Source organism: Emydura macquarii, unplaced genomic scaffold (assembly GCF_026122565.2).
Source record: "Emydura macquarii macquarii isolate MOO-44397 ecotype Brisbane River unplaced genomic scaffold, CSIRO-AGI_Emac_v2 contig_3240, whole genome shotgun sequence".
Classification (NCBI taxonomy): domain Eukaryota; kingdom Metazoa; phylum Chordata; order Testudines; family Chelidae; genus Emydura; species Emydura macquarii.
In genome coordinates, this window is record NW_027133377.1 from 1,754,290 (window position 1) to 1,772,042 (window position 17,753).

The following is a 17,753-nucleotide window of genomic DNA, read 5'->3' on the forward strand; positions in this document are numbered from 1 at the left end:
AAACAAACTTTGCCAGTCACTTTAACTGGTGCCAGCCAAAGGGATTACCAGCAATTCCTTGGCTGAACGGGGATGGAAAAATGAAGTTGCCACTACGTGATAAAAAGGATAAGGGGGAATCCCTGATTCCATGTCCTCCTGCAGCTGCTCCCAGCAGAGAGTGAAGAAGAGCTAGGAGAAGCTTGCTACAGTTATTCCCTGAGGGGATGATGATATGGGTAACAGAACTGCCAGTGCCTTGAAAGAAAGCCTCTAAAATGAATCTAAAACAGCTTTTCTAAACATCAGGCTGTTGTGATTTTGAAGTCTCACTCTCTTGACTATCCAGGATTAGAAAAATACTTTATATCAAAAGAGAAAGGAGATTTTCAGTCTTCCAGTGTAAAAGGGTGTTTTTACACCTTAACACTGACAAAATATTTCTTAAAACTGCCCCAGGACAGAATGTTGCCAGTTTTGGAGCTCAGGTCAGTTTATTTTTTTGGAAAATTCCACATTTAGGGAAGCATTTTGTCTAAGTATACAGTCCTGAAGGGGATGGCTTAGTGGGCAGAGTGCAGGTGAGAAGATTAAATGGACTTTATCACATAGCTTCAAAAAAAAAAAAATCCAGTAAGTGCAGCACAGCTCTACACATTGTATATATACAAACACTACATTCTTTAGCATAAAAACTGAATGGACAAGGTTCTGTTCATTGCTTACTATTCCTAAGCAGTTTGTTTTCAGTTGGAAAGTAATTGAAATAGCTTGTTATAATACTGAAATGCAATGCATCCAATGTACCTAGACAAAACTTTCAAAAAAAGGAATAGCGCACATACCTTTTTTCTTCAAAATAGGGCTTTGTACCAATTCTGTGGTTTCACAAATATGGTTTTGGAATGAAAATACCTAATCAATGCAGTAGGAGACCATAGAAAGTGTTTTACAATTTGCTGGATGCACATCAATATTCATTAACTATCTGTTTAAGGTAATGGGCTCATCAGCTCTTTGGTGCATGTAGGGAACTGTATTCTTACATGTCAAAGTACCGCACATAAAGTTGGGCCCAGTAATAATAATGTACTGAGCACAAATAGAAATGGATGGCATGTGTTTTTTAAACAAACAAAGCAGTCAATGGACCTAGTGCCCTTCTGCATTATGATTTACAAATTCTTGTGACAAGCCTGGGCTATATATCTACTGGGTCTTGGCTACTTTATGTTTTCTGATACTAACATTCAGTGGCTTTGCCAAAGTTTTGATCCAAAACTAAACAAAACCGCAAAGTGGAATTTTTGCTTTTAGTTCCAGGTTTGTATAAAAATACACGCCTAACCACAATTTTACATGAAAGTTTTGCACTAAACCCATCTAAAAACTGCCATGTTTGATCATGAATAATCCCAAAAGGATGTAGCCTCCTTGTTGATCCAGGGACACTTGATCTATCTGTTGCTGGATCCTTAGGGTTGTCTGTCTGGATATTAGTTTGTGTCCATCCCTGGCAATCTTATAATACCACCAAAGCTTTTGGTGCCCACATGATCACTGGCTGTGTAGCTACTTGGTAAACATGCTTCAAAATACACTGGTCTTCCATTCTAATAATATGTTTGTACCAAGAAAACTGCTGACCCCAAATTGGTTGACGGACTGTTCTGAGGTGGTTTTGGGGTTCAGCCTCATTTATGATCTTCTCCTGCCACTTAATATGTAGCAGCTAATGAAGTCAATGAGACTACTGCCATTTCACACCGCTCCAAATAAATGGTAGAACCATCACACTGAGGGTGGCAGATGGATCATGCTCTTACATCTCAAGTTAAAGGTTCCCCAAAGTTCTCAGAGTATTTTGAACAACAGAAAAGGTGGTATGAATAACTGACCAAGAACTAATTCGTCCAATAAAAAAATATTACCCCATCTTGGCTATGACACTGCAAACATGCACCAATGATATCTTCAGTTCTCAGACACTTATCTGGCTACTTTGTGCTGGCTGACCATATATAATAATGTTATGGAGTTGAATCTTCTATGTTTTGCCCATGGCAAAATCCCATATTAATTCTTATTATATAAAGGCTCAGTCTTAAGTCTGAGCGACCTCAACTGTCTTCATGTGACCTGAGGGGGGATCAGCACCTTACAGCAGTGCTCAGTAACCTGCAGGGTTGAGCCCTTCAAGTCATTCACAGGCATTTTGCAATTTTTCCACGAAGAATTTTTTTTTAAAACCAGAGCTATTTTCATGAGCAAAACCATCATTTGTGCAGAAATGAAAGTGGGGCATTTGCTAAGACAAAATGGTAGATTTTGCCTTTGTCAGCTGCCCTTTGACATAGCACAAAATGTGAAAAGTTTAAAGTGAATATGCCAAATGCTAAACTATTTTTCCAGCTAAAACATGACCTCTAGCCACTTGCACAGTGAGAATTTATTCATATGCCCCTTATTAGAAACTGAAGTAACTACTGAACCAATTGTTAGTTTATTGATTGGAATATACAGCAGCAGTGTTGTTTATATAAGCCTGCAGCAATAAAACTAAAATAGAAAGGTTAAACTTCTTTTTCTACTTTTTCCTTTAGAGGAGTAGGACTTTGCAGGAACACCTCTTGGTTCTTCCAATTACTGATGACAGACTTTCAGATAAAAGAGTACACATGCTTTTTTTTTTTTTTTTTTTCTTAAAAAGCATGTGCCTTCCAAACATCCAGATAAATCATGTACAACAGAACATTAGGAAACTCAGCCGTTGCTGCAAGAAATTATGTTTACAATGTTTTATTTAAAATAGCTCTCAGAAACATATTTCTTTTTGGAGAGATGTCCCTTTCAAAGGGAATTCTGTAGTTTGATCTACTTTGGCATGATGCCTCACAGCAATTACTCATATGCCAGGAAGATAAAAAAAAAATGCCTGGTGCTCAAACCAGCTGTGTATCCTTGTAAATAAGAGAAACAAAACCTTTGTATTAATATTACAAAATTTAAAAGGCGCATGTACCAGGACAGAGAGGAATTGTTTCAACTGGACCAAAGGGGTATGACTGGCAGTAGTTCCAATTACAGTTTCCTACTGGGGAAGTTTATTAAGCAGTGGAATAGTTACCCTCAAGGAAATGGTGAAAAACCCATTACATGGATAATTTACAGCTACACAAGACAAATAATTTGACAAAGTGAAGCCAACAATCCTGTAGTGGCAGAAAGAAATGAAACACATAACTGTATGGACAACTGAATATCTATTAATTATGAAAACCATCCTGACTAAGATCTATTGGATTCTAGAATATTCTCCCAAGGGAAGGGAAAGGAAACCTATTTCTTGAGATTTTATAAAGTTAGTTGGGCACAGCACTGCAATGGAAAAGGGGATAACGTGTACTGGTGTGAGCACTGATTCATAGCCTAATACATATTGTCAACCTCCAATTTTTACGGCACTGCAAACCAAAACCTATTTGAAATATAAAACAAGCAACTTGATCTATATTCAATTAAATGCTAACAATCAGATACCCTTGGACTTCCACTCAGGCCAGGAATAACCCTGTAAAAAACTGCTAAAAAGCCAAATCCCAAACCCCTGGAAATCTTTAATGGGGCAGTGTCTATTCCCAGACTAGTGTGCAAGCTGCAGTCAGCACAAGCAGTCACTGAGGGACTGGAAATGCCCGCCCTCGCTGTTAGGACTATGGGCCTTACCGTACCTAAGGATTTCGTGAATACCAGGAAAAGATTCTTCACCTGTCCTACCAGTCACATAAGCACAACACAGGTTAGGTCATAGCCCATGCATTTAACTTCATATGGGTACACAGTAAGGAATGAAATAATTGAAAATTGAATTTTCAGCCAGCATCTCATAATAATTTGCCAGAATAATATAAGTGAAAGGCAACAAACACATATTAGTAACCGTATGCATTACTACTAGAGTTGGTCAGAAATATTTTGTTGGAACCTTTTTTCCTTGGAGCAGGAACTTCTGTTGAAAATTGAAATGCTATATAAAACTGTTTAGAATATTTACTTTATATATAAAGTGCTCAAAATGTCAAAAGAACATGTTTTGATCATTTTGAAACACAATTTCTTTCAGAATTTTCTTTCCAAGGATTTCAAAATTTTGCAGTTTCATTCCTGAACAAAAGCAAATTTTGAGATCAACATGGAATTTCCAGTCTCCGCATGGCTCAAGTTAATGCATATGTGCCCAACAGATAATAGGCATCTGAATTTAGGATACAGAATACAGAACTCTCTGAAAGATAGGACCTGACCTAGGGTCCACTGAAGTCAGTGGAGAGAGTGCTTACATACAATGACATTTCAAAGAGCACTGGTCCACATCCATAATAAATGGCCATTTAAACTTCTATAAAGCAAAAGGAAAGAAGGCAAGTTCCATTTGCTGCCAATAGTGGAGAAGAGTTACAATAAAAAACCATTGCTCTTAAATTAGTATCTCATTATCATCTATCCTAAATTAATTAGACAGCATAAACCAAGTTACTAAAGATCTGAGAAATGTAAACCAACTGGGAATATAGATATGTTCTTGTCTCCAGAACCGGTTTTAGCTGCCCATGCTATGAAATTTAGCAATTTTTAAAAAACCCTCATTTTCTTCCAATCTTCCTTTTATTAAAAGCAATAATAAATTACACACACAAAATTCCATGTCAAATTCCACAGCTGTTTTCTGTAAGGTCAATTTTACTTCTAATTAATTTTAGATAAATCAGGCTCTTTCTGAAAATGAAATACAATAAGGTTTCCCAAGGTGAACTGAATGAAGACACTTTAGAGATGAGAAGTCAGCAAATGTTTTCACTCAAAGAATTCCTTTTCCATCCTTTGTTTGTTCATTTATAACCCCAGAGATTTAACACATGAATTATCATACTATCCATGGGAAACAGCTGACAGATTGTTTTACTAAAACTTGTATGTGCAGTGGCTTCCCTTTCAGGCTGCCAGAAAAAGTTTAATAAAATGTGGATCATTCTCCCCGCCCCCCCAGATTACAGAGTACAGTACAAAGCAAATGTACCTCGTAAAAGGCCATCCATGCAAAATCACCACATAGCTCTTCACAATAAATACACATATCGAAGCATGATCAGTCAAGAAGAAACGTTGATGATTCAGAGTTTTGTCTTCTGGCTTTTCAAATGGTGAACAAATAAAAGTCCATGGTTCACAAGCATCCAGCTAATATTGTATTATAACTGTTATATCACTTTTACAATATAACTATTTCATTTATAGAGCAAACCAGAGCACTTGGGTGCCATACAATAACACTTTTTAAAATCATGTTTCAATGAAAAAGAAATTGAGTTGATTGTCTTGATGTCTGAATAAAAGCTATACTTACAAACTGCCTATTTATATGAGAAATATATACATAGTTCCTATCCGTGTGTGTAAGAAATAACACAATAATCTGCTGCCATACTAGATACTAGTACCTACATTCAGTCTCATGCCTTAAATCACAAGGTACAGAGGGGAAGAAAGAGAAGAACCCTTTTGAATTTATAAATTGATGGACAAATACAAGTGACATGTCAGAAATACTCAGAAGTAACTGTGCCGCCTTGGACGTGTTAGAGCATTTATTTTTAAAATGTCATACTGTAAATATAAAGAGACATTATAAAAAATCATTTTAAGAAAATACTAAATTTCAGATTATCATCAGATTATGCCTGACACTTCCCTTTATGAGACCCTGTTTTCAATTCCTTATAATTTTGCCAAACTTGCTTTTCAGCTGAAATTTTCCATGCTGGGTTTCTGCCTCAGGCAGATTTTGCGGGGAGGGGGGGGCAGTGAGGAGGGACAGGGAAGGTGGAGAGTGGGTGGAATTTTCAGCCAACACAATTGAGCTATTTCTGACGACGACGACTAGGGAAAGATACTGTTTTGCCTATGCAAAAATATTCTTGAGACATTTTCATTGAGCAGCTTTAGAACTGCCATGCTTTGAAGCAGGGATTTGAAATTTGGCAAGGGATGGCCTCTACATCAGGGATGTGTCTTGAAAATCTGCCCAAATTTAGCCAAGTTAGAGGCCTTTGAAAATTGCAGTTCATATGCTCAGTACAGACCCAGCAGATTTTTAGCAGCTAAAGTTGTCCAAAGATTCTGTCCGCACTGGACATGCTCCACCCTAGGGTGGAAGTGAACAGGACTGTCCCTGCAATTATAGCTCTCTGGTGCAATCTGGGTCAGGGTCCAGGCACCTGAACTAACCAATGTCTCTCCTGTGTTCTTAACACCACCCTCTGGAGCCTGGAGGACGTAGCTGCCTGATTCAAATGCCACAATGTGTGTGGGGTGGGAATGGGGGATGGAGACTGGGACAAGAAGCTTGGTGAGGATGATTAGGAGCAACACGCAATTATAATACACGCATGCGCACACATGCTACAGGCAGGCCTTGTACTGCCTAGGGTTGCCATCCATCCCAGTTTTCCCAGGATTGTCATTTTTTTTAGGAAGCTATGCCAGGAAAGCTCTAAGTCTTCCCAGGACATAAAAAGTCCTGGGTTTTATCAGCCACACCCCTGATGACTCCTCCAGCCCCAGTAGTTGTAGCAGGGAGGGCTGACAGCACCCATGCAGAGATTTGGAAGCTGAAGGGACAGGGCAGCTTGAGAATGAGCAGACAGGGACAGCACCCACTCATCACCACAAAGGTACTGGCAGCAGGGGTCACTGCTGGACAGAAGCAGGGTGGGTCCGACCAGCGCTGCATCCTGCGTGGCGAGGTTGGTGCCTGGGGAAGCCCCAGGCGCAGCTGGTGCCCTCTACCAGAGATGGGATGGGGAGACACTGCCCCGGGGTGGGGTAGTACCTGGGGACACATGGGGCGGGCAGGCAGGCAGAGGTCCTGGGTTTTGTTTTTGTTTTTTATTTGAGAGGTGGCAATCCTAGTTGTGCTGCCTCTAGTTAATATGATCTGATATGTTCTATTATAAAAATGCATTTTCAGTTGCTCATAACTTCGTCAAACAAACAGTTGAAGCTCAAATCTCTTATGGCAGGTGCTCGCCTCAGGCTGAATTTTTTCCCCCTGCAAGTTTAAGCTAAAATGCTTCAGCAGTTTTTGACAACAAGATTAGAGAACAGTGTTTCCCCCCCCCCGATAGAAAAAATATCTTGCAACCATGTGACACACTGTGTGGATTAGTGGTGACCATTTATAACATTAGTTAATATGAATATGACAAAATTACAATGATTCCTACAAGACATGCTTTGTTGGGAACCATTGGAAAGGTTATAATGTGCTAAGTATGATAATATTGTTTGTATGTATATATAGTCTTTGTAATGCAAGTCATGGAAATGTGTGACATATCTGTATCCAAACACTTGTGCTGTACTACTGTGTTACACCCCCCAGGCAGATTCGTGTCAGCATTGATGACTCATTACGGGTCATTATCTTTACAATGAGCCTGGGAAAGAAGCCAGGACAGTACCTGTGAGTCATCAGGACATGTTGTAGGGACATGCCTGTGGTCAGGGGGACTGCAAGTGCCTTTCCTTGCCCATGTGCTGTGAGCATGTGTTTGAAACAAGCCACATAGCATACCAGAGACTATAAAATGCAGCTTCTCCATAGCCATCGTGTCTTCATTCCTGCTTCCTACCACTGGATCAACTCATTTACAACTGAAGCTGTGAAGCAAAGGGCTGAGACCCATCCAGGTACTGGACGTGCACCAGAGGAACTACACAAGCCTACAAACTCCACAATGCTGCTGAGAATCTGATATATATGGACTTTAAATTGTTTTGACCATTTAACCTCTCTCCTGATTTGTTTCTTTCCATTTATAATAAACCTTTAGTTTTAGTTACTAAAGGATGGGCTGTCAGCATGGTATTTTGGGTAAGATCCAAACTTATATCGATCTGGTAATGTAGCTGACCCTTTCTGGATCAGAAGAACATTTTTGGAAAAGAGAATACAGTTTTAATAACTTCTCTCTTACTGGACCCAGTTGCTGATTGGGAGCCAAAACTGAAACGCAATAAAGGGGGCTGAGTATTTCTTGTTGTAGCTTCTTGATAACCAGTGTGGGAAATCAGGAGCACTGTTTGTGACTGGTTAGGGAATCTAACTTCCATATTACCCACCAATTCTGGGAGAATCTGCTTTCCTTTTGCAGCCGGCCCTGACTTAGGCATTTTCAAGCAAGCTACCCTAGGCACAGACGGGTCACATCATGTAGTTGTAGTATCTTATTGCTTTGTGGCAAGGGCCTGAAATGTAGCTGAGGAGGGGGTCACTCATGAGGAATGTGCTTTTGTTATCCCTGTGGAAAAACTGCACAAAGTTAGCCAAGCCTCCAAAAAAAAATCTGGGTTTGCACATGCTTGTTAGAGGTTATCAACTAACTTCTTCCAAAATTCCATCTGTGCTGGGCCTGCTCCAGCAGGACTTTCCACTGCAGGACATCACAATGGAGTACACGAGAGTTGAAACCATGCTGGAGAACTGAATTCTATCCTTGCCTCTGCCACAGGGTTTCTATATAATGCTGGGCAAGTCATGCAAAACAAAATTTTCACAAGTAACTAGTCACTAGCTCCTCACTCTCCGAGTATGCACTGAGACACACCTGGGATCAGAACTGCACAATATCTCAGCACCAAGCCAAAACTGCAACTCAAGTCAACAGGAATTGTGCTTTGAACATATAAAGTGCTACAAAAATACTTATTACTGTGAAAAATCAAGTCTTTAGTGTCTCAAATTGGGCACCCAAAATTAGAAGAAATTTGACAATATTGGCAAACTCATTACCTCAGCTTTAAAATGGGGATATAATTTAGAGGGGTAAAGATAAATTCATTAATGTTTGTGAAACACTCATACTATAATAAAAGCAGCACCAAAACATCTGTAAAGATAACAACTTTGTTTAGTGCAGTGCATGGAGCATTCTCTCTCACACACATGCACACAAATTTTTTCCATTTGAAAATACTTCTTCAAAGTTGAGTAACAATCGAGTTTAGGTTCCCATAAGTTCCTTGAGACAATACTGTGAGTGATTTTGCAAAAATGATGCATACATCAGCCAGGCAGTAGCCACAATGGTAATTTATGAGAGTTCTAATTAGATCCCTACAGGGGCTGCTTCTGTTCCCTTGGAAATGTGCATCAGTACCAGAAGAGAGTAAGTGCTTTAAAATAATACTAATCATCATGGTGCCTGGGTAGTCTGAATTGCTCTAATGTGCATTACCTTGCACTGTATTGACAACCGGTGTTCTTTAGTCCAAAGAATTTGATATTGGTCTACTACATCGCTACAGGAATAAGACACTAAATGAAATGGCCAGGAATTAAAGAAGTTAAGTCTATTTGTTATAAAGCATTTAGCACTTTTCTTCCATTACTACAGAGAGCGGACTTTACTATTTCTCAAGATTGCAAGTCCAATACAGATGCATTTTAGAAAAAAAAAAGTTCAAGTAACAAAAAATTAAGACAGACAAGGCTGACATGTTCTGCTTTACTGTATCATTAGTTACACATACTATATACCTAGCTATCTATAACTAGTCATTTTGAGTGACAAAGTCATGCATTTTAATGACTGGTTGAGTTCTGACTAACTTCAGTATTCACAGCCTATACTGTTTCAGTGCCTGCATTAATTACATATGCACAGTCCCCACTGATTGCAAGGTAGTTACTGCAGGCCTGATGCACGTAGGCTTGATCCAATAGGTGTGTTTGCATTGACTTCAATGGATTTCATATCAGCCCCTATTATTGAACAAGTTTGTCTACAGTAGTTATTTCTTCAAATCATAACATGAGCCTATTCTATCTAGTATATAGATGTATGGGTATTTCCCATTAATGGTTATGGGACTGACATGCAGTGATTGGAGAAGTGAACATTATGAAAGCTTAAAAACAGCAGGGAATCCTTCACTGAATTCCAGTCTTTTACTACGTAAAATTCAAGCTGCTTGCCATCTCACCAACACCTACAGCTCTGTTCCCATCGCCTCCTACTCTCTAACCATTCCTCTGCCTTTACTGCTCCTTTTTGTCTTCAGCCAACTCCGACTTCAGTCCATACCTTCTTTATCTAACCTTGAAAGTTAGCGAGATTCAAAAACAAGTAGCTAATAACTGCTTGTTGGATATAATCTGGCACACTTCCCCCATTCTATGCCCCAAATCAATTTGTCTTAAGATACTACTAACCTGCATCTAAACTCTCACAAAATCACCTGCAGCTGCCTAGATCAAGTCAATCTTTACATGGTCTGCCCCCTATGCATTGTACTCTTATTCTTAGAGCATAAGAGTGTGAGGGTTTGTGTGAAGGACTGGTCTCAGCCAGTATACGGGCACAAATTAAAGCTGGTTTCAGTCCACTTTGTGTGAGCCTGTTATGAGGGTATTTAAGCCATTTCCAAGGAAACTGCTAGAATTTGTCCCCCAAAGTATAGAAATTGTGTATAGTATATGCCACTATATTCCTATTTCACTGGATTTGTACAGAGTTCTTGGAAAGAATCAAGCTACCTATATACAAAAATGGTGAAAAAGCAACATATGTAAGATCCAGGCCTACTTTCCATTCCCAGAGCTCAAGTTAGGGAAAATAGTTATATAAAATACTCACTAAACAGTGATGGTTACATCCAATTCTTTTCCTTTTAAATGTCTCTTTATTAAATTTGTTGTGGCTCCCCATTTTATTCAGTTTGCAGCAGAGAAAAATGGGAATGAGACAGCTATACAACTTTAGTGAACTGTATTCCAGCTCCTTTTCATTGTTTCCTTTTTATTCTTTGCTTCTAGGAAACTTATGCCAAATTCACTAGTGGTTCTTGGAACTTAAACATCTAGACCAAAAGGCCAGCTGAAATTTAACAGGCACTGATTGGCATAAGCTTACTTGCAGATTGCATTAGGAGTTAGTTCTAAACCCTCAGGAAAGTGATCTAGGTATTATTTTAAAGAGCTCAAAGAGATCTGTTCAATGTTCAAAGGCTGTACTAACATAGGGAATAAATTATATGATAAGTGTCATTATGCCATTATAGTAATCAATGGTACTATTTTCACCTTAAATTTTGTATTCCGTTTTGTTCATCTCATCTTAACAAGTAGAGAAACTAGGTGAAGAGCAATGAAGTGATTCCTAATGTGCTGAAAGTAAGGACTAGAACAATTTTCTTTGGAAAGAAGACTTATTGTGATGTACGATTGAATAGGAAGAAAGCAGAACTGGCACCGACACTTACTTTCTTATTCTTGTAATGTGGGAACATGTATGTGATTTAACTCATCAGTACATTTTACACATCTAAAAAGGAAATGCATATTTATGCCATATATAATTTTAAACATTCAATAAATTATAGCAAAATGTATCTAGCCAATAAGAAATTATTCATCCACTTAACCAAGTACAAATTATTTTTGTTTAGTACTTAGTTTTCCATTCACAAAATACTTTTTTCATCTTTAGATATTGATAGGCCTGGACTTTGACAGACATGTACATTGTGTAGTTGAAAAAGTAACATCTGTAACAAACCTCTTCTTTTAAAGGACTGATTCCTAATAGGTTCAGGGTATGTCTATACTGATGGCGGAAAAGTTGCCGCTGCCAGATCGATCGAACAGACAGTGTAGACCCACTCAATCAGGAAGTTGACTGAGTAAAACCACCACCTCAAGTAGCATAGCGCTGCGCCAACGGGAACACAGTTCGGCACAGTGCAGTGATGACGGTGCGCAGAAGGGAAGCACAACAATCGACGGGAGTTACGCAAGTTACTCTTCGTAGTTCGTGTAACTCCCGTCGACTGGCGCCGAATCGGTAAGTGTAGACTAGGGCTCAGCCAATTAAAAAAGCTTTCAATGTACATCGGAGTAAAAACAACAGATTTATGACCCAATATAGACTGATGGAGATACTAGGGATTGTTCCCTTATTAAAAACAAATTTTGCAAGTCATTCAAATTTTCCACTAAAACCATGCTCCATCAAACAAATACTATGGCAACCTATGAAACATATGAAAGTCACTTTATTAAAAAAAGTCTCACTTTTAGCGCTGAGCAAGTGAACCTAGGATTTGAATCTTCCATGTGACTCCCGCTCCCCTCAACTTTTTAGCAAAGCCTATAAGAGAGACCTAGATGATACAGAACAGTTTGACATTTCACAGATGGATGTATTTGTTGTGTTTGTTTTATGTACTACTTGATGTTCATTTTCATAATGAAAGAAAAAAAATTAAAAGACAAAAAAAATCAAGCAAGTTTTGTTTCTATTTCAATCCTATGTTCTTGTTTGTACAAAGTACCAACTGAAGAGTTTTAGAGCATCTAGACAGCTGGATCAATCTGGACACCTAAAGAGATCCTTCTGCCCTACAAGGGATGATATTCAGAAGAGGCTGCCATTTCTAAATATCATTGAAGTGTAGTGAGTAGTAGACATTCTAGTAGGGTGATCAGATGTCCTGATTTTATAGGGACAGTCCTGATATTCGGTGCTGTGTCTTATATAGACATCTATAATCCCCCAACCCCCGTCCCGAATTTTTACCCTTGCTATCTGCTCACCCTACATTCTAGTGACGCTTGGGAATAGTGTGTCATTCAGAGTTTAATGCCAGGTGACTAATAAGATCTAATTCTGCCATCTTTCCTTGGGGAACTGTACTTTTCATTAGGAGCGTGAGACAGAACAACTATGTGATCCAACTTTTATTGCAGTCAATGGAATGATAATCGCTGACTTTATCTGAAGCTGAATTGGGCCCTATGTTTTCACCATTACATCAGCTAACTTTTAGTAAAAAAAAGGTAAGATTTATTAAACCTTAATAATGACACCATTATTTGTCATTCTGGATTGGAGACAAATTATACTGCCTCCGTTACTATATTGTTTAACAAGACTTAGGGTACACAAGACATGCTTAACAATTTATTCACAGTAATTAACCAGCAGAAAAGAATAACTAATCCATAGCAGTAATCTAAATCATTGCATTCATTTGAATAAGACTGAGCAAAGCTAGCAGTCCCTTGCAATCAACAGCCATTGTAATCAAAGGCTGCATATAATGAAGTAGTCAAGAGTTATTTAATTAATTTTAAAGGGCATTAACCTTTAAACCAACAGCATGCACTTTTAATCATCCTAGAAAGGTAAAACTATAGCAAATGTAACTTCTCATTTATAGACAATGAGGTAACAGTATTCATAGTTTTAAATCTGAGTGAACAAAAGGACTTTTCAGTGCAATTCTACAGAACGTAGATACCTTGATACATATTTTTAAAAGTCTCTACTACTATGATGTGTGAATGGCACATGGACTGGTACTATAAACCATAGCAGCAATTTGTTTTCAAGTACTGGTCTCATGTAAATACACTCTGCACCAGATCTGTGCACACTCAATATTTTTCCAAGTCTAACAGCATAAAAAAGAAAGTTGTATTTCCCAAATCTAACAATTCACTCCTCTTTTAGATAAGTACAAAAAAGGGCCCTATTTAGAGCTGAAAATGTTCATCCGTCTCCTGTGCCACCTATCGACACGTGCACTGTGATCTCTACTCTTGCTGAACTGCAGTGGTGGGTCATGAGTGACATAGTCCCAACTGGCACTCCTATGAGACACAGCAGCGGCATTTCCAAATTGAAATCTTTGGTTTTCAGCCCAAAGTTTTGGCTGATGGGTATTTGATTTTTCAAGAAGTTGAAATTTTCTGCCAAAAAGCAGGCACTTCTCAAAAGATTTTCTTTAGTTGGAATCCTAGTTTTCGATCGGGGGAAAAAAAAAAATTTTCACTGGAGAATTTTTATCCAGCCCTAACCCTAATCTATTTATGTATTTATTATATTTTGTAGTCTAGAATGACTACCAGTTGAACTCGGAGTAAACCCCACCTACTGCCCCTTCTCTTGACACTTGAAAACTTCTTCCTTTTTAATGGGCTTTAACTGCTAATCAAACCCACCTTTAAACCTGATATTACGAAAATCATTACATTGTCATTGCCCTTCTTCAAAATACTGTCACATGTTTAAGCACTCATGTCACAGGCATATGCACAGTATGGGGGAATCCTCAAAATCAAATCCAATTTTGTCAAATATCTGTTCCAACAAACTTGCCACCTTCAGATGGTACCGGATGGCTCCAGCCTTCTCTACATTAACAGTCATAGAGGGCCAATGCACCCTAAGAAGTTAGTAGAGCTGTCCAGAGAGGCCAGTAGGGATTTTATATTTCCTACACTGGATGGGGTGAATCTAGCCCTATCAGGTAAGAGGCACTATTCTCATACTAGTTCTGAGCTAATCAGCATTAAAGAAAGTCTATTTTGTTTGCACTTTGAGTATCTGAAAGCTATAAAAAGTACAGATTCTAAAAAAATTCAGACCGTAATTTCCCACCCCAATTTTCATCTGTACAGATTTGACTAGTTGACATTACTGTACTAGCTATCTTCTGTTGAAGATATATGTTTGTAGGATACCTTAGATCGTAAGCTCTTCAGGGCAGGGACTGTCCCTGTGCTATATGTCTGGATAGTGCCTAGCACGGGAGGGCTGGGGCCTCTCATCACTACTGTAATTCAAATAAATAATGATAGTGAGGCCTTCGTTACTTGGCTTTTAAATCCCATCAGCAAAGCACCTGAAAGTCTTCAGGAAATGCATTGGGTACACTGTATCTCATCCTAATGATGAAATCGTGCCCATCAGGACATATAAGTATTTCTAGGTTAGCTGCATGTGACCAAGGGGGTTCAATTATTATTCAGTAGTCTGCCATTTGATACCAGAAGATATACCCACATTTCATCCATATTGGAAATGATTCAGTCAGGACACTTTGATACAAAATGTAAAACCAACCATAGGGGCTACCCCTGGGAACAAAATTCTGCTGCCAGAACCACAAACAACTCTCAGTGCAGTTAATGAAAGCCATATGTATACCTCAAGTGATACCTCAGATATTGCCCTCAGTCTCCATGCATGCCTCACTGTCTGAGATGTGACTTCTACACATGGACTGGTGGTTCGTTTCTCTCCCTCAGCCACATGGCTTTGGGGAAAAACTGCTATGAGGAACCAGCTACAAACGACAGCCAGTAGAAGCAGCTGCCAAAGCGGATACTTTTGGACATTCAGAGGACTTTCCACAGTTCTGACAGGACTTTCCCTGCCCTGTGCTGATTGAAGGGGAAGAGTGGAGAAGTCTTTTCACTTCAGCCTCACTCCACCCTAGCGCTCTTCTTCCCTGCCCTGTCCTCCTCACTCCCCCTCTTTTCTTTCCATTTAGCTGATCCTGTCCTAACTGTACCCACCCCCAAAATAAAAATCATGACAATCACATGACGACATTTGCTGCCATCATATTGTCCACTCTGATCGTGTGTTCTACTCCTTCTCCCACCCTATATTTGTCTTGTCTGGTTAGATTGTAAACTCATTGAGGCAGGGACCCACTGCTACTCAGTGTTTGGTCAGTTCTTAACACAGTGGAGCCCTGATCTAGGTTTATGCTTAGGCAATACCATAATTAATAATAATCCAAGGGAATGTTTAACTTGGTTGCTTATTCTACCCCATGTAAAAAAAAAATACAAACTGTTTAAAAGCCATTTCAATAGGTAGACTCCCTTACAGATGAAGGAAACTAATATTGTTAAAGGTCTTCTACTTTTAATGATGCTAACAGACAATCTGATTTATCCAGGTTTATTAGTGCAAATATGCAAAATGCTACTATTCACAATAGCGCTCTTCTGATTTGCTAAAACAGCCTTTTTAACTTGAACAGCTTGGAAAAGTTAAAAATACTCAGTACGCTTTGCCCATTAGAATAAGTTACAAATATAGTAATGAAATACAAAGTGAAAATCAAAAGGTAAAAGAGGCATATGGCATACTGATTGTTAAAAGAAACATGTTGAAGCTTGCTATTCTAGTTAGGCAGATTACAAATGTCTTCATTGACTAACCCAGTGAAGATTCTTTTTTTTAAATATCACATTTCCAATTTATAGGGGCCTTGCCTGTGTCAATACATTTATAAACAACTTGTTCTTACTCAGACAACATTCTGATTAACTTCATTAACATTTGCCTGTGCAAGAACTGATTTTTTTTTTTTTTTTTTTTTTTTAAAGTACCAGAAGAAGGCCTTCATAATTTGTCCAGGTAAAAAACTAGCCAATGCAGTAACATTGCTGTACAGGTCAAGTGCTAAGCCATTCAAAGTGCAAGTTAAGCTACTCTTAAATATTCATAATTATTTTCATTACACTGACCTGTTGTCGAATTTCTTCTTCCATTTTTACTGGGGACCCCAGTTCTGCAACTTGTTTAACACCTTCACTAGCATATCCTCCATATTCCCAAAGGACATAGTTCTTGGAATGAGAACCACCAATGATTGCCGACCAATGATTAGCTCGTCCTTCAAATAACAATAAAAAGAGAATTGGTTAAAGTGGATTAGGCACACTGGCTTTCAGACTGCCAACAGCCCCGACACTTCAAGAAGGTGAAGACAGGCCCTGCCACCCTGGCCCAGAGCATATTGTTCCCTCTCCTATTACAATGAAATTCTGCTTCAAGTGCCCAATCCTGCCAAGTGCTGAGCATCTCTCCTGAGGCTTGCTGAATGTTTTCAATCCCCATTAAACCCATGGTCTATATCTTCTTAGTGAGAAAAAAAGAACAAACTATTTCACGAAAGCAGGATACTTGATAACTCCTAAATATTTAAATTTATTTAGCAATAAAATATTGAAGTAGAGAAGCACTCTATGTTCCAGTTGGGTAGGCACACACACCCCCATGCTGCCCAATTGGTATGAACCTTCAGTTTAACATTTCAACTTGGTTTACCATGAGGGTAAATGCAGATGCACCTGTAAGCAACTTTGTAATGAAACAAAACAAATTCTCCTTGACTTGATCTTCTTTAGACAGTATAACAGGGAGCCACCTCAAGTTGCTCTTCAGCTCCCTCTTCTGGCTCTTGTAAGAACTCTCTCCCAGGCCAGAAACTAAGATTCCCCACTTTATGGGGGTTTATTTATTGAGTTTCTTACAAGAGAAACTTTCTCTTCACCCCCCATGTCCAGTGCTTGATCCCCTTGAATCAGGGTTCCCCTAGTCGCCTTCTGTGACTGTGATATACCTTGGACAAATTTCCTCTTTGGGTCTGGAGCTCCACAGCATTACTTCTGGGCTGCTAATGCATGCAGACTTTTTCTCCTTGAGTCAGGAGACCCACAGGCAGATTTCTGAGGTCTACACTGCTAATTAAGGCCCGCTGCAGCACTTCCTCAGCTTTCAACCCTGGGCTTCTCATCCCCTTCCTCCAGGGTTGAAAATGGCCAGCAAGCAGGCAAACAGACAGTGTTAGTCCTTTCCCCCCTTTGCCACTCAGCAAGCTTCTCTGATCTCCAGACCTCCAGTAGCTACACTCATTTTCTCTAGCTGGTGAGCCACAGGACTGGACCCATTACCCCTTAAAGGACCAGTCACCCTGTGAATGAAAGTTTAAGTTCCCTTCTTAATTTTAACTTTAGAACTTCCATGTAAAATATTTCTGAGAACAATACTTGGAGAAATCTAGACTTAAATAACCATACAAGGGACTGAACGAGAAATGTTTGCTTAACAGAGATGGTTTTCTCATAA

General features: G+C 39.1%; 1 protein-coding gene across 8 annotated transcripts in view; it reads right to left on the reverse strand.

Moving 5' to 3' along the window:
* The window catches only part of SPON1 (spondin 1), a 678,179-nt gene that overhangs the window by 179,441 nt on the left and 480,985 nt on the right, over positions 1-17,753 (reverse strand). For all 8 annotated transcript variants that reach the window (XM_067532126.1, XM_067532125.1, XM_067532124.1 and 5 more), the window contains one exon: positions 16,370-16,518. In XM_067532126.1, coding sequence (XP_067388227.1) covers positions 16,370-16,518 — 149 coding nt within the window. The remainder of the gene's footprint in view (positions 1-16,369; positions 16,519-17,753) is intronic.